The 23,041-nt window shown below is 38.7% G+C and overlaps 1 protein-coding gene across 1 annotated transcript in view; it reads left to right on the top strand.

Moving 5' to 3' along the window:
* The first annotated feature begins 327 nt into the window (after window positions 1–327).
* The window catches only part of LOC149121486 (vomeronasal type-2 receptor 116-like), a 37,509-nt gene continuing 14,795 nt past the window's right edge, over window positions 328–23,041 (top strand). The window contains exons 1-4 of the mRNA XM_089315534.1: window positions 328–443; window positions 15,199–15,490; window positions 16,738–17,067; window positions 17,407–17,466. Coding sequence (XP_089171660.1) covers window positions 328–443; window positions 15,199–15,490; window positions 16,738–17,067; window positions 17,407–17,466 — 798 coding nt within the window. The remainder of the gene's footprint in view (window positions 444–15,198; window positions 15,491–16,737; window positions 17,068–17,406; window positions 17,467–23,041) is intronic.

Genomic DNA, 23,041 nt, shown 5'->3' with positions numbered 1-23,041 from the left:
CTGACCACAGTGACAAAAAGGCAAGGTCTCAGTACTGTGACTTAGTAATGTCTCTCTTTGTCTTTTAGCTGTGTTTTTGGCTGGTTCACTAGACTGTCATGCATATTCTATAGGCTGAGGACACAGAAATCCTGGGATTTGGCTGTGCCCTACACAGAGATCAGTTATCCCTGTAGAGGGTGGGCTGCAGGTAGCATCTACCCCATGTTATCCCCATTTCAGCTGAGACTCTGGTCTCTGACTCTATGTTGGGGAGATTGTGACATGCCATCATCTCTGATTTTTCTCTGCCTACTTCTGCTTCCCTTGCACACTTCACTGGAAAATATGTCAGTAGCTGCCAAACTAAATGTCCACAGAGAAAGTCTACAGAAAGAGACACAACCAGACTCTTATGTTCAAGCCAGAAATCTTGTAAGCTCAAGGTTGTGTGTATGTGTTAGGTACGACTGTGACTGTATGTCAGTGTATGTTTGTGCCTGCGCATGTTCTGTCCCTATTGGCAATTCTGAAATGTATAGGAGGAAAGAAGATCATGAAATCTGAAGTCCTCACCCTTGTTTTGCTTTCCATAGACTTTTCCATTTGCTCCCAGGCCTTTCAAAGGCAGAGGACAAGCACCAAGATTTTTGTGCCTACCCCATAAGCACATCCCCTGATACAGTTCTGGGGGCCTCGGCCTGGAAGAGACTGTTGGAACACAGGACCATGACTTCCAGTGTCCAGATCTGTCTAGAGAGGTGCCTATCTATTCTGATGCGTGCACTACCTCATTCAATGTTGCTGCCTTGCTTATCACAGTTCCATCTTATGTCTGACATTCAGTTCTTATGGGAAGACAAGAATCTCTATTTCACTTTGTCACCCTTTGTGATGAGCTTCATTCCCTGCCCAATATTTTCATGTTTTACACAGGTTATACCCTGTATCAGTGTGAAATACACTTTTCTCATAACATTTACTCAGACTTTTTGCATTAGTATATTTCCAGTTGCTTATAATAAGATGGGAATTTTACAAGTATATATTCATCAGTCTTCAAGTTTTCTACTAACTTTGTCATAGTACAAAACTTAATAGATATGATCCAACATGGGAAACAGGATACACAGCAAACTCATATAATGGCAAATGCTCTAAACAGCACTCTGGCCTCAGAATCAGCCCTTAACTCATTCAGATCTGTTTAAAAAGCCCAGGAGAGTTTCTCAGGCATGAAAAGCCAAGACACCTTGGAAAAAAATGACCCAAAATGAAAGATTTCTGTGAGTGAGATTCCAGTGAAAAGAACGAGCCATCAAAGAAGAAGGTACCTTTCTCTGAAGGGAGGAGAGAACTTCCACTTTGATTATGGCCTTGTCTAAATAAGGTCAGGGTTTTTGAACTCAAGAGGCTTCCATTGCCTTGGCAGCTCACGACAAGAGCCTTGGGTGATCACTCACGTCATAAATAAGAGTGCCAATTGCTAAATCAACAACAGGAGTCACTGTGCACTTGCTCCCCATGTAGAATTTCTGTCCTTAATGTGTTGTACTACGAGAATTAATGGTAAAACTAGTACTAAAATAGTACTTTGTATTTTGTGTGCCTGTGTGGGTGCAAACTGTTGAAATCTTTATGTAGTATATACTAAGCTGATCTTCTGTATATAAAAATAATTTAAAATGAATCTGGGCCAGTGCTGTGACTCACTAGGCTAATCCTCCACCTGTGGCGCTGGCACCCCGGGGTCTAGTCCTGGTTGGGGCGGCAGTTCTGTCCTGATTCCTTCTTTCCCAGTCCAGCTCTCTGCTGTGGCCCACGAAGGCAGTGGAGGATGGCCCAAGTGCTTGGGCCTTGCACCCACATGGGAGACCAGCAGGAAGCACCTGGCTCCTGGCTTCAGATTGGCACAGCATGCCAGCCATTTGGGGGGTGAACCAACGGAAAACGGAGACCTCTCTCTCTCTCTCTCTCATTAACTCTCCCTGTCAATAAAATAAAATAAAATAAATCTTAATGAAGAATGTGATGGGAGAGGGAGTAGGAGATGGGATGGTTTGTGAGTGGGAGGGTGGTTATGGTGGAAAAACCACTATAATCCAAAAGTTGTACTTTGGAAATTTATATTTATTAAATAAAACTTGTCTAAAAAATACATAAAATGACTCAATAGAAGACATCCGCAAAGTAATTTTTGTACCAGATCTATTAGTGTCCCACAGGTGAGTACTCTCTGTGATCAGAAATCCAATTTTAGTCAGGGGTGTATGGGAAAGCAACACCTTTTAGACCACAGGAGAAAATTTTAAATTCATGTGTAAAGATAATACATACAACACAGTGTGACAAAATAGAAAAGTACCTTTATACTAAAGATGAAACACTGCAAACTTGAAACTGAAAATACTTCATATGAAGGAACAAAACTGAAATGGCACTTTATTAGTTAATTCAATATTGAAAACTAAAAAATAATGTATTCCAACTGAAGAAATGATTGGATAAATATATTTCTTCCCATATAATTAACAAGTAACAATTTTCCTGACATTCAAATTGTGGATAAAATGTAGGAAATAAGGTAAAGTCCAGAATTCCAAGGAAAGCTGAGCAAAACAACTCATTGTGAGAAAACAGAACAACTGTTTTCTTATTCACAATAACATAAACCCATGTTAAATTCCAAGAACTCATATTTTCAGGCAGGGAATATGGGAAAATACAGAGAACGTTCAATTGCCAAATGTGAAAAGACAAAGGTAAATTCAGTATCCAGGAAATCAATCAATAGAAGCAAAGTAAACACTGTAAATTCTCTGATACCAGAAGTCCTGAATTGGATGCATTTGTTTCACTGAAAATCTAACTTAATAAACCTATTTGACAAGAGTTGATATGCAAGAGTAGAAAGTTATCAAAAAGGCTGGGAAAATCACACTGGTGAATATGGTCAGAGATGATAATACTCTCACATATATGAACAAGTGGCAAACAAGGTTCTATTCAAACTATTCCAGAACTTACAGGAAACAGAGATGAACCTTGGTTTCTGTTCTTACGCAAAAATGACCTATCACATGGGAGTCTACCAAAGCTTTCCCACAGGGCTCATGAATATGAAGTGGTGCACAGACACAGTTTGCCTCCGAGAAGTCAGAGGGACATTCCACGATCCTCCAGGGACCCTGAAGCATCACTAACACCCTGAATCCAGACTTGGCTACCTCAGGATTTGGCTGTGAAACTGCACTGAAAGACAGGCTATCACCCTTCTCTCTAAATCTGCTACTTCATTTAGGTGGTTAGGGAAGAACTGCCCAAACATGTTGGCCTTTTATTTTGCCATCCAGGAGATCAATAAGGAGCGCCAATACCGCCCCAATCTATCCATGTGATTCCAAATCTCAATACCTTTGTCATGGACCAATTCATCCTTAGGAATGTTTTGCATTTTCTTTACAAAGAGCATTTACTCCCCCTAACTATAACTGCCATACACAATACAAAGCACTTGCTGTCGTTGCTGGAACCCTGTCAGCATTTTCTGCCTAGACCAGAACATGTTGGAACTCTAAAAACCCCAACGGCAAATGGATTCCTAATTCTAAAGAGCCATATGTGAATCTCCACCCACACCATTCTCTTGCATCTGATGAAAGGGAAATGTAGAAGCCAAGGATGGGTATCCTACCATGGCATAAAACATATCCCAGAGAGTTGGCTGGATTCTGAGAATATTGACAAGTGGAAGAAGTAATACAGGTAGGAAGCAGTGCAACCTGAGAGACCCCATTCTTATTCCTGTCTGGGATAATATACCTATTTGCACCTTCTGTGAATATTGGCTATTGACTAATCACAGAACTGTGGTTCATAAGCAATATTTACAGCACACAAAAATGTCTTGTCCTAAGACAAGACTCTCTTAGAAGGCATCCAGGGACCAAGGGTTGTTCGATGTGTAGAGGTAAAGACCTGGACATCTGGTTTCCACTTCAGATGAAGCTGAGGGCCGTGCTAGTCCTGAAGATTCTCCAAAGAGCATTTAAGGCTCAGTTACAGTTACACTGGAATTCACACACTCATCTGCCCAAGCCCAAGCCTGCCACAATCTCTTCCACAAAAGCAGATTTCATCAAAGCACACCCAGTGAACATTCCCATTACAACCTCTTACTGTTTTGTTTGAGAGGCAGAGAAACAGGGAGAGAAAGACAGAGAGCTCCTATCTGCTGTTTTCTCACTAAAAGCACACATCAATGGCAGAAGTCCATCTGGCTCTGGTAAGAAACCAAGAGCCAGGCACTCAATAGAAGTCTCCAATATAGGTGTTAGGAATCCAACTACATGGGCCATTTCTGCTGACTCCAATGGTCTGCATTAGCATCTCAGAGATTCTTAATGGAAGAACCATTTCAAACATGCCACAGTCAGGACATATAACTGCCAAACACAGAATACAGTAGCTTTGGAGGGTTCTGGGCTAGAAATTGATTGTTTTTCAAAAGGTAACTCAGGTTATGCTGTGGTGACACATGAACCCCAAAGTTGTAAGACATTAATGCAGTAAAGATTTACATTAGTCACGGAGTGAACATATAACAGTAGTTGCTGAGAGAGGGGGTTGTGCTCCCCAAAAACAAGAGGAGAAAATAAGGGAAAGACCACTGTCCTGATGATGCTACATGCAATGTTCATGTCTTCCTCAGTCGGAATTGTAAAGCATACACAGCCTCGGTGATGGTGCATTTTTTCTTTCATGCTATGAGTGGGGAGTCACTCTTCCTAAAGCACTGGGCATGTGAAATGTGATCTTATCTGTGCTCACAATGATGTAGAACAGCATGGGGACTGCCTCACCCACAACAATGCCCCACGGTGCTGCCACGATCTACATCTTCCCAATGTGCAGAAGCACTTTTCCACAATGTGTACAATGACAAGACTCTTCACATCACCATGTAGTCTGTGCATATTTGTAGAAGACATGCTCATGCTCATCTTGAAAGCAATATCACTACAATATCTGGATGCCTTTTTTTCCAGGAGTTATAGATGGATTTTTATGAAATTTATACCTTTATTATTTGAATCCATCGCTTATGTGTAGAATATATTTAAGAAATATATTTAATTTTATTTATATTTATTTATATATAATTATATATATGCAGGGATGGTTCAACATTCGCAAATCAATCAATGTGATTCACCACATTAACAGACTGCAGAAGAAAAACCATATGATTATCTCAATTGATGCAGAGAAAGCATTTGATAAAATTCAACACCCTTTCATGATGAAAACTCTAAGCAAATTGGGTATAGAAGGAACATTCCTCAATATAATCAAAGCAATTTATAAAAAACCCACAGCCAGCATCCTATTGAATGGGGAAAAGTTGGAAGCATTTCCACTGAAATCTGGCACCAGGCAGGGATGCGCACTCTCACCACTGCTATTTAACATAGTTCTGGAAGTTTTAGCCAGAGCCATCAGACAAGAAAAAGAAATCAAAGGAATACAAATCAAGAAGGAAGAAGTCAAACTATCCCTCTTTGCAGACGATATGATTCTGTACTTAGAGGATCCAAAGAACTCTACTAAGAGACTATTGGAACTCATAGAGGAGTTTGGCAAAGTGGCAGGATATAAAATCAATGCACAAAAATCAACAGCCTTTGTATACACAAGCAATGCCATGACTGAGAAAGAGCTGCTAAGGTCAATCCCATTCACAATAGCTACAAAAACAATCAAATACCTTGGAATAAACTTAACCAAGGACGTTAAAGATCTCTACGATGAAAATTACAAAACCTTAAAGAAAGAAATAGAAGAGGATACCAAAAAATGGAAAAATCTTCCATGCTCATGGATTGGAAGAATCAACATCATCAAAATGTCCATTCTCCCAAAAGCAATTTATAGATTCAATGCAATCCCAATCAAGATACCAAAGACCTTCTTCTCAGATCTAGAAAAAATGATGCTGAAATTCATATGGAGGCACAAGAGACCTCGAATAGCTAAAGCAATCTTGTACAACAAAAACAAAGCCGGAGGCATCACAATACCAGACTTCAGGACATACTACAGGGCAGTTGTAATCAAAACAGCATGGTACTGGTACAGAAACAGATGGATAGACCAATGGAACAGAATTGAAACACCAGAAATCAATCCAAACATCTACAGCCAACTTATATTTGATCAAGGATCTAAAACTAATTCCTGGAGCAAGGACAGTATATTCAATAAATGGTGCTGGGAAAACTGGATTTCCACGTGCAGAATCATGAAGCAAGACCCCTACCTTACACCTTACACAAAAATCCACTCAACGTGGATTAAAGACCTAAATCTTCGTCCTGACACCATTAAGTTATTAGAGAACATTGGAGAAACCCTTCAAGATATTGGCACAGGCAAAGAATTTCTGGAAAAGACCCGGGAGGCACAGACAGTCAAAGCCAAAATCAACTATTGGGATTGCATCAAATTGAGAAGTTTCTGTACTGCAAAAGAAACAGTCAGGAGAGTGAAGAGACAACCGACAGAATGGGAAAAAATATTTGCAAACTATGCAACAGATAAAGGGTTAATAACCAGAATCTACAAAGAGATCAAGAAACTCCACAAAAACAAAACCAACAACCCACTTAAGAGATGGGCCAAGGACTTCAATAGACATTTTTCAAAAGAGGAAATCCAAATGGCCAACAGGCACATGAAAAAATGTTCAAGGTCACTAGCAATCAGGGAAATGCAAATCAAAACCACAATGAGGTTTCACCTCACCCCGGTTAGAATGGCTCACATACAGAAATCTACCAACAACAGATGCTGGCGAGGATGTGGGGAAAAAGGGACACTAACCCACTGTTGGTGGGAATGCAAACTGGTCAAGCCACTATGGAAATCAGTCTGGAGATTCCTCAGAAACCTGAATATAACCCTACCATTCGACCCAGCCATCCCACTCCTTGGAATTTACCCAAAGGAGTTTAAATTGATAAACAAAAAAGCGGTCTGCACCCTAATGTTTATTGCAGCACAATTCACAATAGCCAAGACCTGGAACCAACCTAAATGCCCATCAACGGTAGACTGGATAAAGAAATTATGGGATATGTATTCTTTAGAGTACTATACCGCAGTAAGAAACAACGAAATCCAGTCATTTGCAACAAAATGGAGGAATCTGGAACACATCATGCTGAGTGAAGTAAGCCAGTCCCAAAGGGACAAATACCATATGTTCTCCCTGATCGGTGACAACTGACTCAACACCAAAAAGGAAACCTCCTGAAGTGAAATGGACACTATGAGAAATGGTGACTTGATCAGCATAGCTCTGACTGCTAATGGACAACTTAATACATTATCCCTCATAGTATTTTTTTTTGTCTGTTCTACTTAATATGACTGGTTTAATTCTGTAATTATCACACAGTTATTCTTAAGTGTTGAAAATTAGCCGAAATGTGATCCCTGTTAAACATAAGAGTGGGAATAAGAGAGGGAAGAGATGTATAATTTGGGACATGCTCGGGCTGACTTGCCCCAATTGGTAGAGTTGGAAACATACCAGGGGATTCCAATTCAATCCCATCAAGGTGGCATGTGCCAATGCCATCTCACTACTCCAAGTGATCAATTTCAGTTCACAATTGATCATAATGAAAGGACTAAGAGTCAAAGGGAGCACATAAACAAGTCTAGTATCTGCTAACACCAACCGATAGAATAAATAAAGGGGAGAGTGATCCAACATGGGAAGTGAGATACTCAGCAGACTCATAGAATGGCGGATGTCCTAAATAGCACTCTGGCCTCAGAATCAGCCCTAAAGGCACTCGGATCTGGCTGAAAAGCCCATGAGAGTATTTCAGGCATGGAAAGCCAAGACACTCTGGAAAAAAGATCTCTGTGAGTGAGATCCCAGTGGAAAGAACAGGTCTTCAAAGAGGGAGGTGCCTTTCTCTGAAGGGAGGAGAGAACCTCCACTTTGACTATGACCGTGTCTAAACAAGATAAGAGTCGGAGAACTCAAGAGGCTTCCATAGCCTTGGAAACTCATAACTGGTGCATAGGGAGATTACTGATGCCATAAACAGGAGTGTCAATTGGTAAAGTCAACAACAGGAGTCACTGTGCACTTACTCCTCATGTAGGATCTCGGTCCTTAACGTGCTGTACACTGAGGCTTAATGCTATAACGAGTACTCAAACAGTATATTTCACTTTGTGTTTCTATGGGGGTGCAAACGACTGAAATCTTTACTTAATGTACACTAAACTGATCTTCTGTAAAAAAAAAAAAAAAAAAAAAAAAAAAAAAAAAAAAAAAAGAAAGAAATTTTCAATTCCCAACTTGACTCTCACTGGGATTAAACATGACAATAGGTCTGATCTGATTTCATCATCATTTTAAAAAAATCATCTATTATTTTTCACTTTATGTTTCTGTGTGGGAGCAAACTGTTGAAATACTTACTTAAGGTATACTAAGCTGATCTTCTGTATATTAAGATAATCGAAAATGAATCTTGATGTGAATGGAAGGGGAGAGGGAGTGGGAAAGGGGAGGGTTGTTGGTGGGAGGGACGGTATGGGGGGGGAAGCCATTGTAACCCATGAGTCGTACTTTGGAAATTTATATTCATTAAATAAAAGATAAAAAAAAAAAAAAAAAGAAAAAAAAAAGAAATATATTTAATTTTATTTATATATAATTAATTTATTATTATATTTATATATTTATATAATTATTTACATATTTATATAATAATATAATAATATATTATATAATTATATATTATATTAATATCACATTAATTATATAATGCATTAATTAATACATTGATATTAATATAATATATAATAATTATATGATAATATTTATATATTTATATATTGTATAAATAATAAATAATAAATATATTTATATAATAATATCTTAAAGAAAGTTCTATAGAAGATCAATGCTTCTATAGATTATATATGCTTCTATTGAATTAATATAATATATATTATATATATTATATAATTAATATAATATATATTATGTATTCTATATAATATATACATTATAATATAATATATAATATACATATTATTATATAATTATTATATAATTAATTAAGTGAATTAAAGTCTAGGGAAAACGCAAATACCCAGATGTAAAATTTAACTTCAGAAAGTTTATTTCACCATCTAATGTCTATTTGCACTTATAATAATATTATTTCAAATACTCTGTGTTCTTATTTAGTCCTTAGAAAAGAAGTGAATTTGTCAAAGGATTCCAATGATATATTCCTAATATATCCTACATCAGGCATCATGTGATCCAGAAGAAAAGGGTTAATTCACAGTATAGATAATTTCAATATAGTCAGAAGATTTGGAAGTTTTCTTTTTGGTCATACCCAGATTCCCATAATATCAAAGAAAATCACACTCAATAAATAGTCCAATGATAGAGACAGAAAATAATCTATATAATATGACATGTATACATAAAATTGCATTTTTACATTTTTGTAAGTTTGAGCCTACCAGGTAATACAAGGTGTCTATAAACAGAAATGGTGAAATCTGAAAAAAATCCCTGGATTTATTTGTAATTGTTGAACAAAAAACATCTTGAATTTCAATTCTGAACTAAAATGAAATTATTTTAAAAAACCTAATCCTGTATGTTCACACTTGTGTGAGCTACACAAATTAATATTAATATATCCATCCATGTTTTGCTTATGTTATTGAAGTACTAAATTAGCTTCCATAAAGTTGCAACCAAAGCTTTGTGGAATGGACTCTACAACAGCTCATACCCTAACCACCCTTGCAATTACTTCATACACTTTTTTCTTTGGACAGGAAGAGTAGACAGTGAGAGAGAAAGAGAGACAGAGAGAAAGGTCTTCCTTTTCCGTTGGTTCACCCCGCAATGGCTGCTGAGGCCTGCGGACTGCACTGATCCGAAGCCAGGAGCCAGGTGCTTTCCCTGGTCTCCCATGCAGGTGCAGGGCCCAAGGACCTGGCCATCCTCCACTTCCCTCCCAGGCCACAACAGAGAGCTGGACTGGAAGAGGAGCAACCAGCACAGAATCCCACACCCTGACTGGGACTAGAACCCGGGGTGCTGGCACCGCAGGCAGAGGATTAGCCTATTGAGCCGCAGCGCTGGCCCATACACTTTTCTTGATTGAGTTAAAACAATTCCCAGTTTGTTGCAAGGGTGCATGAACAATCAATTTCTCACAATTTAAACTCATGAAATGGTGGCCTCAAATATACAAAAAAAAAAAAAAAAAAAAAAAAAAAAAAAAAAAAAAAAAAAAAAAACTACACTTCAACTTCAACCAAAAAGAAACCTTGAGAATAGGGAGGTTGAGGAAAAATAAGGACTTTTGAGTACACATGCACCTCTCACCACTCATTGCACTGCTCTCTCTTTCCAATTATGCCTGTCCTACAGCTTCAGTGACTTCCAATGGAAATCCAATTTGCAAACAGTGCTGGGATGACATATCATTCCATGACCAAGGCACCATTTGGAACACGATGATATCCACAGTGTGTGGATTTTCCTCTGGGTCTTGGGTTGTTGGCTAAAATTGGAGAGTTTCCCTGAAAGAGTGCACATGACCAAGCCTTGGTCACCAATGAAGAGATGATAGAACAGCCTACTGCATTCAAGAAAGTGTGGCTTCATGAGATGAATTAGAAACAGAGGGAAGTGAGAGGAGTTGAAATGTGAAACTTTGAAATATGCATTTAATTCTCACTTCACATGTATGCATAAAATATGAAGTTTCTCACACATGTCCTCAGCCAGTGTCTATTAGACGTGGAAGTTGGTATCAGCAGTGGAGAGAATGATAGGAACATGAAGAAAAAAGCAAATTAAGCAGACAGAGGCACACACACAAACACATAGATGCTACATATTTTCCTGTACACATTCTGAAATGCTTAATCATATATGGTGAGAATCATTACTGTATTTTGATGCACTATGGACTCAAGCAGATTACACAAGAAGATGTGTAAGTGGATCAGTTTTGTGGAGGAGTTGGTGTGGGGATGAACTTCTGCCCTTCTCTGGATATGCATACTCATTGGCAAATCATGAAGCCCATTTCTCCATTTGAATACTGCAGGCCTGGGAGAGACATTAGACACAGCCATGAAGAAACTTTCTATGATACACGTAGGGTCATCAGTGGTGAATTTGACCTTTGGTCTTCTCTATGAAGAATCATGTGAAATAGTGAAACCGATTGTGTTTTTTTTTTAATTTTTTAATTTTTTTAATTCCAACACTAATTTTTCTACAATTACCAAATCCCAAAAACAGGCGACTAACCTAACAATGCTTGGCCCCTATGCACACAGGTTTACAGAGCTATATCCCACAATGCTCCAGGGACAAAATAGAGTCCAAAGCATGTTTTTCCAAAGCTGTTTTTCCCATAAAGGAGAGCGGCAGGTGCATAGCCTCAGGTGATGCCATGATTTCTGGGATGGGACAGAAGTTTAGCAATGAAAATATATAGAAGTCAGAGCTCATCTGATCTTAGGAACATTAAGGCAAGGCCTCAGCCCTGTGACTCCCTTTGAAATGTCTTCCTTGTGATTCTAGCTGTGTCCCTGTGTGACTCAGTAGACTAGCACACACTGTTTATAGGTTGAGGGCATACAGCAATACTGGGACCAGCTGTGCCTATATAGAGATCTATTCTCCCTGCAGGGGGCTGAGACAGAAGATATAATCCAAAAGAATTTTTTCCTAATATCAACAGAGACTTTAACTTTATGTTGGGTTGAGTTGACATGTTCTTTACTGTGATTTTTCTCAACCTACTCCTGAATCCTTTATACAGTTCACAGGACATACCTCCCTGGAACTGTGATAATTCCATGAGGTCAAGTGTCTAGAGACGGAGACCTGGTACTGGGTGGGTTTTTCCCCCTTTACTTCCTGGAACCAGAATCAGACATGGTCCAGTTATCTTTTTTATCCAGGCCAAAGGATAAAATGACAGTAAACTGGTAAGTCCAACATTGAGTTATGTGTTAACTGTGGTTCAGATTGCAAGTTTGTGTGTGTTTGTATTGGTTAATCTTCTTAAGAATTCTAAAAAATGTACACAGAAGTTTCAGGAATGCAGATCAATGAAGGCTGGTGTTCCTTCCCTTTCCATTTTACTTTTTTCTCTACTCCTTCATGGGAGGAGAGAGAGATGGATATATTTTGTATTCATCTGATATCCTGAACAGACTCCTAGAATCTTGAAATTAATGAGACAAATGGAACTCCAGCCCATATCCCCATCCCCACCCCTGCCTGCCCCATCCAAAACCCATGGAACAGAGAATGGCCTGAGGACAGTGTTATATCTAAGGCACTCACTCTAGGTGTCATTGCTAACAAATGTGCCTGGTAGAGAAGCTGTTTGTGTCTGAGATCCACCACCTGACATACACACTGCCTCCCATACATCAACACTTGCAATCTACTCAATAGAAGTCTTTTGGGAACCTGCTCCTGAAAATAAATCTTTACTCTTTAATCTATGGTATTCTGTATGGGAACTTTGAGAATCTCTTTTGCTCAGGAGGAGCCCATGCCACAAGCATAGATGCCTGTTGTGGAGACTGCATAGAAATTGATTTGTTATCATCCATTGACTGGCACCTTTCACTGCACAATGTTTCCATGTTTTATCCATTTTGTGGCTTTTATCAACCTGTAGCATACTTTTCTCATACTATTTTTTAAAGATTTATTTATTTATTTGAAAGTCAGAGTTACACAGAGAGAGGAGAGGCAGAGAGAGGTCTTCCATCTATTGGTTCATTCCCCAGTTGGCTGCAATGGCCAGAGCTGTGCCAATCTGAAGCCAGGAGCCAGCAGCCTCCTTGGAGTCTCCTACACTGGTGCAGAGGCCCAAGCACTTGGGCTATCTACTGCTTTCCCAGGCCATAACAGAGACCTGGATTGGAAGTGGAGCAGCCAGGACCTGAACTGGCAACCATATGGGATGCCAGCATTGCAGGCGGCAGCTTTACGGGGTATGCCACACTGCCGGCCCCCTTCTCATAATATCTTAATAGCTAGGTCTACATTTGGTATCAAGATACTTGTGCTTACTTATTATTGATGTAAAATATTGATGTAAATTATTGATGTAACTATTAAGAATACATGTTTTTCTTTTTTATCAAAATTCTATTCAGTCTTTTTTTATATAACTTATTTCATATGATTTATATCTCACAACTTGGAAAACCCAAACCTTATGAATGTTAGGATATACTGAACAAAATATTGGTTATTCATCAAATAATTTACCAAGTACCTTTCATGTGACAAACTAAACACGCTATACATGGTTGCAGTATGCATCATGAAATCAGTGGATGTCTACATGTGAGACCGATTTGTTTTATCTAGAATGATCACACATCCTGGTTTGCTTCCTACAGCCTATTTATGCCAATAATCCTTGTGTATTCATTAATATCACCCTATCTTATTATTAAAAGTGTACCAGTTTGGAAGGTCATTTACATGGTCACTGTAGATACTGGAAGGAGTATGAGAACTGTTTACAGACAGGAGATAAAGTTCTGACTGTGCCTTCTCTCTGTTGATGACATCAAGCCTTATGTTCTTCATCTGCTAATTAAGGATATTACTACCACAAAACAAAATTCTTATTATGATAAAGTTAAAGGTTTATAAAATGCTTGTTCCCCCACCAGCAAGTGTCCAGCATCTTTGTAGATGAAATGTAATTACTTTAAATGTATTTACTAAGAATATATGTTTTTCAATCTTCTGATATATAAACTTTACCATTGGTGTTATCTATAAACTGAATATTTGGCAAAATTGATCAATGAAGCAATCATAGACTTGTTCTGCCTCTAGACATCATATTCTAAAATCAATCTTGCTTTATCATCAAATTTTTAAAAATCTTCCAAGTTTAAAAAATATTTCACACACAAGTACTTTTGCACATTTTTTATGAAACAAGGCCATATTTCAAAACATGGATCCTGTGTCAAATCACCATTCTAAACTGCTTTAAGTTCCATGATTTGTGAAATAATATCATCGAGATCACTAAGTGGAATCTAATTAAAAACATTTCTTATATTTTAAATTTGTTTCAAGGTTATAGGAATCACAGTAATAGTTTGGAGAGATCTCTATTTTATTATCACTGCAGCTTATTGCATACACTTGAAAGATGAGTTAAGAACACTGAAAAAATTTGGGTTTTGAGTGAGATGTCAGTCATGAATACACATATCTAGCGCTAATGCTTATGATCTCTATAGGATTTTTATCAACTTTGTACACGGTCCAGAACTTAATACCGGGCAGGCATGTATTTGGGGGAAAAAGAAGCAAACTTCTCAGCTTTCAACTGACAGCAAGAGTTACAAGAAACCAAGCACTGAAAAATAAAGCCCTTCATGAAATAAATAATTGCATTTAAGCAGAATGATTAAAAGCAAGAAACATTTCAATTAATGCTATTAATTTGCCATTCAAATAAGTAAATCTAAGAACTAAACAGACTTCAGTAGCATATAGATAGAGAAATAGATAAAATGGAACTTTGTGCATGAGGAAAAGAGTGAATTAAAATAAACATTGTAAGTATTCTGACAATTTGAAATTCTGAATGAAATGCTCATTTTCAAGACAAACATAACTGAATGAAAATACTTCTGTTAGTATTTGTATATTATAACAGAAAATTACAGAAAGGGCTCATGAAAATCCCTATGGTGAATAGATTAGAGATGCTTCCAAACGCTAAAATCACTGACAAGTCAGATGGTGTTCAACTATTTCAGAGGGTACTGAAAACAGAGATGCTTCCTCTTGGGTTCCATCCCTAAGTAGAAGTGAAATCCCATGTTGGGACACATCAAGTCTTTCCTGAAGGACTAGGGAAGGTGAGTGTGATCATGGACACAGTTTGCTTCAGAGGAATCTGAGGGTCATTCCAAAATCTTCTAGAGCCCTTGGAACCTCACTCACACTTCCTCCATGTGCCAGAGCTGAGGCACCACTGAGTGGAAGCCTGAGTATGACCATTGCTGCCTCAGGGCACGGCTGTGTTGTTGCTCTGAATTCCATAGTCTCACCCTTCTCCCCGATGTTGCTCCTATCTTTAGGTGGCTGTGGAAGAACTACCAATACGTGCTGGCCTTCCTCTTTGCTATCCAGGAGATCAATAAGGACCCCCAGCTCCTCCCCAACCTGACCCTCGGTTTCCAACTCTACAATTCTGTTACCAGTGGTCACTTCACCCTGAGGAGCACTCTGCACTGGCTGACTGGAAACATTCATTTCATCCCTAACTACACCTGCCAGACACAAGGCAAGACGGTGGCCATAATTGCTGGAACCACACCAGCATTTTCAGCTGAAATTGGAACAATGTTGGAGCTGTACAAAACCCCACAGGTAAATATGTTGTGAATTCTGGTGAGGAATTCTGCCATCTCCCACCAGACATGTCCAATTTGAAGCAAAGGTCATGTGGAACACAACTGCACATATAGCACCACGATTTGAAACAGATTCTGGGGAATTCCTTAGATTGTGAGAGAGATCACTGTCTAGGCCCAATGTATCCATCCCCACCTGCTGAGAAAGTTGACTGCTGACTATTGACAGGAAATACCCACAGCGCAGAGATATCCTAGGATGACTCAATGTTAGACATGGGTATATCAAGACCTGGGCCCAGACTTTCCATTTGGAACCCATTGAGGTCCATGACAGTCCCAAAGATCATCAAGGAGTGTTTGGGGCTGAGTTACACTTAGATGAGATTTTACCCTCTCCCTAGGCCAAATCCTGACTTCCTCACATTCAGCAGATTCCTTCACAGGACTCCCAGTTCACTTCCATGTGCAACTAAGAGATTTAGATCTTAGTGTTTGACAGAATAAGAAACAAATACAGGCAGACAGTGTGCACCCATTCACAGTATAATCACAAAATAGCCACCATAGTGCTGGTGCTCACTGGCCATGGTGAAAGTAATCAATCCAAATCTTACAAGTAGGTGTTAGGAAACCAATCACGTAACCAATCAAGCTGCTTCCCAGGGCCTGTATTCACATTTCCAGGATTCTGAATGGAGACCCACTACAAATAGGTAGCAATCTGCACACATTACCATCAAGCTCAGACTGCAATAGCTTAGGAGGATTGTGGTCTGAAAAGCAATTTTATGTATACTCAGAGATGATAGGTGAATATATTTTTCAAGACAATTTAGGATATGCTTGAAAACAAATGAAATTCAAAGTATCAGGAGATCAACCCACACAAAATATTTGTCCCTGAGGAAACACACAACACCAGTTGCAGTGGGAGCTGTTCTCCACATGTCTCATGAGGTGAGAGGTGGGAAAGACCAATGTCCTGGTGATTCTGAATCCAAAATACATGCCTTCTTCTTCCTAAGTATACATGAAGAACGTGGGTATCTTACACATTATCTTTCATGCTATGAATGAAGATGTACATTTCTTCTCCTAAAAGCAACAGGCATTGAAGCACAGTTACTCTGATCCCAAGTGATAGAATTTTCTTATGCCTACACATGATATTTCTTCATAGGACATTTTTTAAATCACTTCCCAAGACAGAAAACTCAAAACCCACAAAAGTCAAATCACAGCGGTTTTCTTTCCATTCAGATCACATATGGCCCTTTTGATCCCATGCTAAGTGAGAGAGACAAGTTTCCATCACTCTATCAGATGGCCACTAGTGACAGCTCTCTGGCCTGTGGAATGCTCTCCTTGCTACTACATTTTGGCTGGATTTGGGTGGTGATCTTTGTATCTAATGATATGAAAGGAGAGAAGTTCCTACAGGATATTCAAACTGAGATGGTAAAGAAAGGTCTCTGCTTGGCCAATATAATAAAGCTCCCAGACACTAAGTCAAGATATGAAAAAACTGAAATATCCTTCCTAGCAGGGCTTCGAATTTCATCTGCAAATGTGCATATTCTATATGGTGATGTAAGGAGTCTCTATACCATGGAATTTCTAAGCAAATACTATTTAACCCTGGGGAAGGTGTGGATCATGGCTGCAAAGTGGGAGATAGTTGTGAAGGAGACAGACCACATGCTGCACTCTTTCCATGGAGGCTTCTCATTTTCATACCACAAGGAAGAAATCCCTGACCTCAACCACTTTGTCAAGACAGTGGACCCTTCCCACTACCCAGAAGATTTCTTCCTTAGTCAACTATGGCTTCATGCTTTTCACTGCTTACCTCCTGGGTCACTTTGTGGAACAATTGGAGTCTGCCCACCAAATGCTTCCTTTGAGTTTTTCCCAGGACGCATTGACATGCTGACCATATCTGACTCCAGCTATTTCATCTACAATGCTGTGTATGCAGTGGCCCATGCCCTCCATAAGATGCTTTCAGAGCAAATAGAAAAGGGATCTCCAGGAGATGCAACTCAACCAAGGATTTTTCCATGGCAGGTAAACATCTCCCAGAACAGGACATTTATTGAACATCTGTTCACATCCTCAGGTATTTTTATTGCAGTACCACATGACCATGTTTTCATGTTGAGAATGGCATGATCAGGTGTGATGGAAAGTGGGTTCTTTCACAACATACTGGGCATAGATACATCTGTAATTGTTATCTATGTGTGGAGAATTTGTTATCTGCTATGGAACATTTTAAATATATTTTCTGCTATGCAACATGTTAAAAATAATTTTAAAATGGTCTATATGCTAAGAAATGCACATAAGTCTACAGATAAAAGAGTTTTTTGTCATCTTATCATACTACAACCAACACCCATATTAATCACATAGCATTACTAGTACTGCAAGAGTCCTCAGTAGCAACCACTTAATTTTTTTAATGTGTGAAAGAGGAACATATTGTCAATAATATGATTTGATTTATGTTTTTATTTTTTTTACAGGTAGAGTGGACAGTTAGAGAGAGAGAGAGACAGAGAGAAAGGTCTTCCTTTGCCATTGGTTCACCCTCCAATGGCTGCCGTGGGTGGTGCACAACGCTGATCCGAAGGCAGGAGCCAGGTGCTTATCCTGGTCTCCAATGGGGTGCAGGGCCCAAGCACTTGGGCCATCCTCCACTGCACTCCCGGGCCACAGCAGAGAGCTGGCCTGGAAGGGGGGCAACCGGGACAGAGTCTGGCACCCCAACTGGGACTAGAACCCTGTGTGCTGGCGCCGCTAGGTGCAGGATTAGCCTATTGAGCCATGGCGCCAGCCTATGATTTGATTTAGCGAAGCACTACTTATAATTACATAGGAAATTATCTAAAGTCCACACAATTTTATACTCATATATTAACTAACACAAATGAGAGGAAACATAATATTTTTGTACCTCTAGCTTATGCAATTTACTGTGATGACCTCCAGTTTTAAATGTCAAGATTTCATTCTTAATTATGACTGTGTAATATTCATATATGTGAGATGATATAATATGATATTTTATATATATATATAAGTATCTCACCAATTCCTTCTCCCAGCCATCAGTTGATGGACCTCTAAATGATTCTACATCTTATGTGTTATGCATTGAGCTTCTATAAAGTTGGGAGTGCAGGAGACTCTTTCTTGTGCTGATTTCAATTCATTTGGATACATTCCCAGGTCTGAGACAACTAGGCCATGTTGTAGAACCAATATTGGTTTTCTGAGGAGTTCCTCTATTGTCTTCCATTATGTTTGTACTGGCTTATAATCCTTCCCATCAACATTGTATTGGGGTACCTTTTTTTCCTGATCCTCAGCAGAATTTGCTATTTTTCAAATTTTGGATAATATTCATTCAAAGTGGGGTGAAGTGAAATCCCACGTTAGTTCTTATTGGTGCTTCCCTGATGGTTAGTGATCATGAACATCTTTTCATGTTTCTCTTGGGCATTTGTATTTCATCCTGTGAAAAAATCCCTGTTCATATCCTTAGTTCATTTCTTCACTAGATTATTGGTTATGTTGTTGTTAAGTTTCTTGAATTCCTTATACATCTGGAGATTAATACTTTATTGGAACCATGTTTTGCAAATATTTTCTCCCATTTTGTAAGTAGTGTCTTCACTTAGATGAGTGTGTCTTTTGCTGATGAGAAGTTACTTAGCTTAATGTATATTCTTGCCTTTATTGCCTTTACCTCTTGGATTTTATCCAAGAAATTCTTGCCAGGGAAATGACTTGTAGTGTTTCCCCAATGTTTGCCTCTTGTAATTTGATGGTTTCAGGTTTTAGGTTTAGATCCTTGATAAATTATGAGTTGATATTTGTATAGGGCATGAGGTAGCAGTCTGATTTAAAATCTCTGCATGTGGAAATCCAAATGTCTGCATTTGTTGATGAGACTTATTCTAGGGAGTGAGTTTAGCTCCATGTAACATTTTCAATACAGATTCTATAATGACATATCATAGAATAATGTTTCTCAGAGTATAGTGCAATGTTTAGAATATCCTAACACAGCTCATTACAAAGACTGGGAAGAAAAAATGATCAAAAGTACTCTTTTTGTTGTTTTCATGAGTCTGTTGGCCATTTGGATTTCCTCTTTTGAAAAATGTCTGTTAAGGTCCTTGGCCCATCTTTATATTGGGTTGGTTGTTGTGGAGTTTCTTGATTATTTTATAGAGTTTAGTTGTTAATTCTTTACCAGTCATGTAGTTTGCAAATAATTTCTCCCATTGTGTTGGTTGCTTCTTCACTTTCCTGACTATTTCTTTTGCTGTAAAGAAACTTCTCAATTTGAGGTAATCCCATTTGGCTATTTTAGCTTTGACTACCTGTGCCTCTGGTGTTTTCTCAAGAATTCTTTGCCTGTTCCAATGTCTTGAAGGGTTTCCCCTATGCTCTCAATTAATTTCATGGTGTTATGGCATATATCTAGATCTTTGATCCATGGTGAGTGGATTTTTGTATATGGTGTATGATGATAGGGGTCTTGTTTCATACTTCAACATGTTGACATCCAGTTTTCACTGCACCATTTGTTGAAGAGGCTGTCCCTGTTCCAGGGGGTTGGTTTTAGCTCCTTTGTTGAATATGAGTTGGTTATAGATGTTTGGATTGATTTCCAGTGTTTCCATTGATCTGTCCATCTGTTTTTGAACCAGTACCAGGCTGTTTTGATAATAACTGCCCTGTAGTATGTCTTGAATATTGGAATTGTGAATACTCCGGCTTTGTTTTTATTGTAAAGGATTGCTTTAGCTATTCACGGTCTCCTGATTCTCCATATGAATTTCAGCATCATTTTTTCTGGGTCTGTGAAGAATGACTTTGGTATTTTGATTGGCATTGCATTGAACCTGTAAATTGCTTTTGGGATAATGGACATTTTGATGATATTGATTCTTCCAATCCATGAACATGGCAGATTTTTCCATTTTTTTGTTTCTTCTTCTATTTCTTTCTTTAGTGTTTTGTAATTTTCCTCATAGAGGTCTTTGATATCCTTGGTTAAATTTATCCCAACGTACTTCAATATTTTGTGGCTATTGTGATTGGGATTTATCTTAGAAGTTCTTGCTCGGCCACAGCATTGTCAGTGTATACAAAGCCTGTTGATTTCTGAGCATTAACTTTGTATCCTGCTACATTACCAAACTCTTCTATGAGATTCAATATTCTCTTACAAAAATTTTTGGGATCCCCTATACATAGGATCATGTCATCTGCTAATGGGGATAGTTTGACTTCCTCTTTTCCCATTTGTATTCCTTTAATTTCTTTTTCTTGCCTAATGTCTCTGGCTAAAGCTTCTAGGACTATATTGAATAGCAATAGTGAGAGTGGGCATCCCTGTCTGATGTCAGTTTCAATGGAAATGCCTCTAACTGTTCCCCATTCAATATGATGCTGGCCATGATTTTATCATAAATTGCCTTAGTTGTGTTGAGGAATGTTCCTTCTAACCCCAATTTGCTTAAAGTTTCATCATGAAAGGGTATTGTATTTTGTCAAATGCTTTATCTGCTGCTATTGAGATAATCATATGATTTCAGTTTCTCAACTTGTTAATGTGATTGATTTTCGAACACTGAACCATCCCTGCATACCAGGGATAAATCCCACTTGGTTCGTGTGAATGATCTTTCTGATGTGTAGTTAGATTCGGTTTGCCAGGATTTTGTTTAGTATTTTTGCATCTATGTTCATCAGGGAGACAGGTCTATAGTTTTCTTTCTCTGCTGTGTCTTTCCAGGGCTTAGGAATTAAGGAAATATTGGTGGCCAGCGTCATGGCTCACTAGGCTAATCTTCTGCCTGCAGCACTGGAACCCCAGGTTCTAGTCCCAGTTGGGGTGCCGGTTCTGCCTGGTTGCTACTCTTCCAGTCCAGCTCTCTGCTGTGGATCAAAAACGCAGTGGAGGATGGCCAAGTGCTTGGGCCCTGCACCCACACAGGAGACCAGGAGGAAGCACCAGGCTCCTATCTTCAGATCGGTGCAGCATGCCGGCTGCAGTGGCCATCTGGGGGGTGAACCAACGGAAGGAAGACCTTTCTCTCTGTCTCTCTCTCCCACTGTCTAACTCCCCTGTCAAAAAGAAAAGATGATATTGGCTTCATAGAAAGAATTTGGGAGGATTCCCCCCCTTTCAATTGTTTTGAATAACTTGAGAAAAACTGGGGTTAGTTGTTCTTCAAAAGTCTGGTAGAATTCAGTGGTGAAGCCATCCGGTCCTGGGCTCTTCTTTTTCCGTAGTGCGTTTATTGATGATTCAATTTCTTTCATGGTTATGGGTCTGTTTATGTTTTGTATATCTTCATGGCTCAGTTTAGGAAGGTTGTAAGGGTCCAGGAATCTATCCATTTCTTCCAGGTTCCTCAATTTGTTAGCTTACATCTCTTTGTAATGGTTTCTGATGATTCTTTTTATTTCTGTTGTGTCTGTTGTTACATTTCAATTACCATCATTACTTTTATGGATTTGGGTCTTCTCTCTCCTTTTGTCAGTTCGTTGGGCCAATGGTGTGTCTATTTTGTTTATTTTTTCAAAGAACCAGCTCCTGGTTTTGTTGATCTTTTGTATTGTTTTTTTTTTTGTTTGTTTGTTTCAATTCTGTTTATTTCTTCTCTAATATATAGTAGTTCTTTTCTTCTGCCTGGTTTGAGTTGGATTTGCTGCTGTTTCTCTATATCCTTGAGGTGCATTGAGAGGTCATTTGTTTGGTTCCTTTCCAGTTTCTTGATGTAGGCACCAATTGCTATAAGCTTTCCTCCTAGCACTGCTTTTACTGTATCCCACAAGTTTTGATAGGTTGTGCTCTCATTTTCATTTGTTTCTAGAAATCCTTTGATTTCTCTTGATTTCTTCTATGACCCACTGTTCATTCAGAATCATGTTGTTCATTCTCCATGTATTTGCATATGGTGTAGAGATTCTTGGGTAGTTGATTTTGAGTTTCACTGTGCTATGGTCTGAGAAGCTGCATGGTATAGTTTCAATTTTTTTTTGAATTTGTTGAGGCTCCCTTTATGGCCTAGCATATGGTCAATCCTAGAGAATGTTCCATGTACTGGGGTGAAATACGTGAACTCTGTGGCTGTGGGGTGAAAGGTTCTGAAGATATCTCTTAGGTCTATTTGGTCTATAGCATCAATTAACTCTGTTGTTTCCTTGTTGAATTTCTGTCTGGTTGATCTGTCCATTGGTGAGAGTGGCATGCTGAATTCCCCTGTAACCATTGTATTTGAATCTATATCTCCCTTTAAGTTCTTTAGTAATTCTTTCAAGTAGTCAGGTGCCCTGTAATTAGGTGCATATACATTTATAATAGTAATGTCTTCATGTTGGATTGATCCTTTAATCATTATATAATGCTCTTCTTTCTCTCTTTTAATAGTTTTTGTGTTAAAGTCTATTTTGTCTGATATTAGGATGGCCACCCCAGCTCTTTTTTGATTTCTGTTAGCTTGAAATATCTTTTTCCACCCTTTCACTTTCAGTCTGC

Source organism: Oryctolagus cuniculus, chromosome 16, assembly GCF_051225735.1.
Source record: "Oryctolagus cuniculus isolate XC-2025 breed Fujian yellow rabbit chromosome 16, ASM5122573v1, whole genome shotgun sequence".
In the NCBI taxonomy this organism is placed as follows: domain Eukaryota; kingdom Metazoa; phylum Chordata; class Mammalia; order Lagomorpha; family Leporidae; genus Oryctolagus; species Oryctolagus cuniculus.
This window is presented reverse-complemented; position numbering and strand designations above follow the sequence as displayed.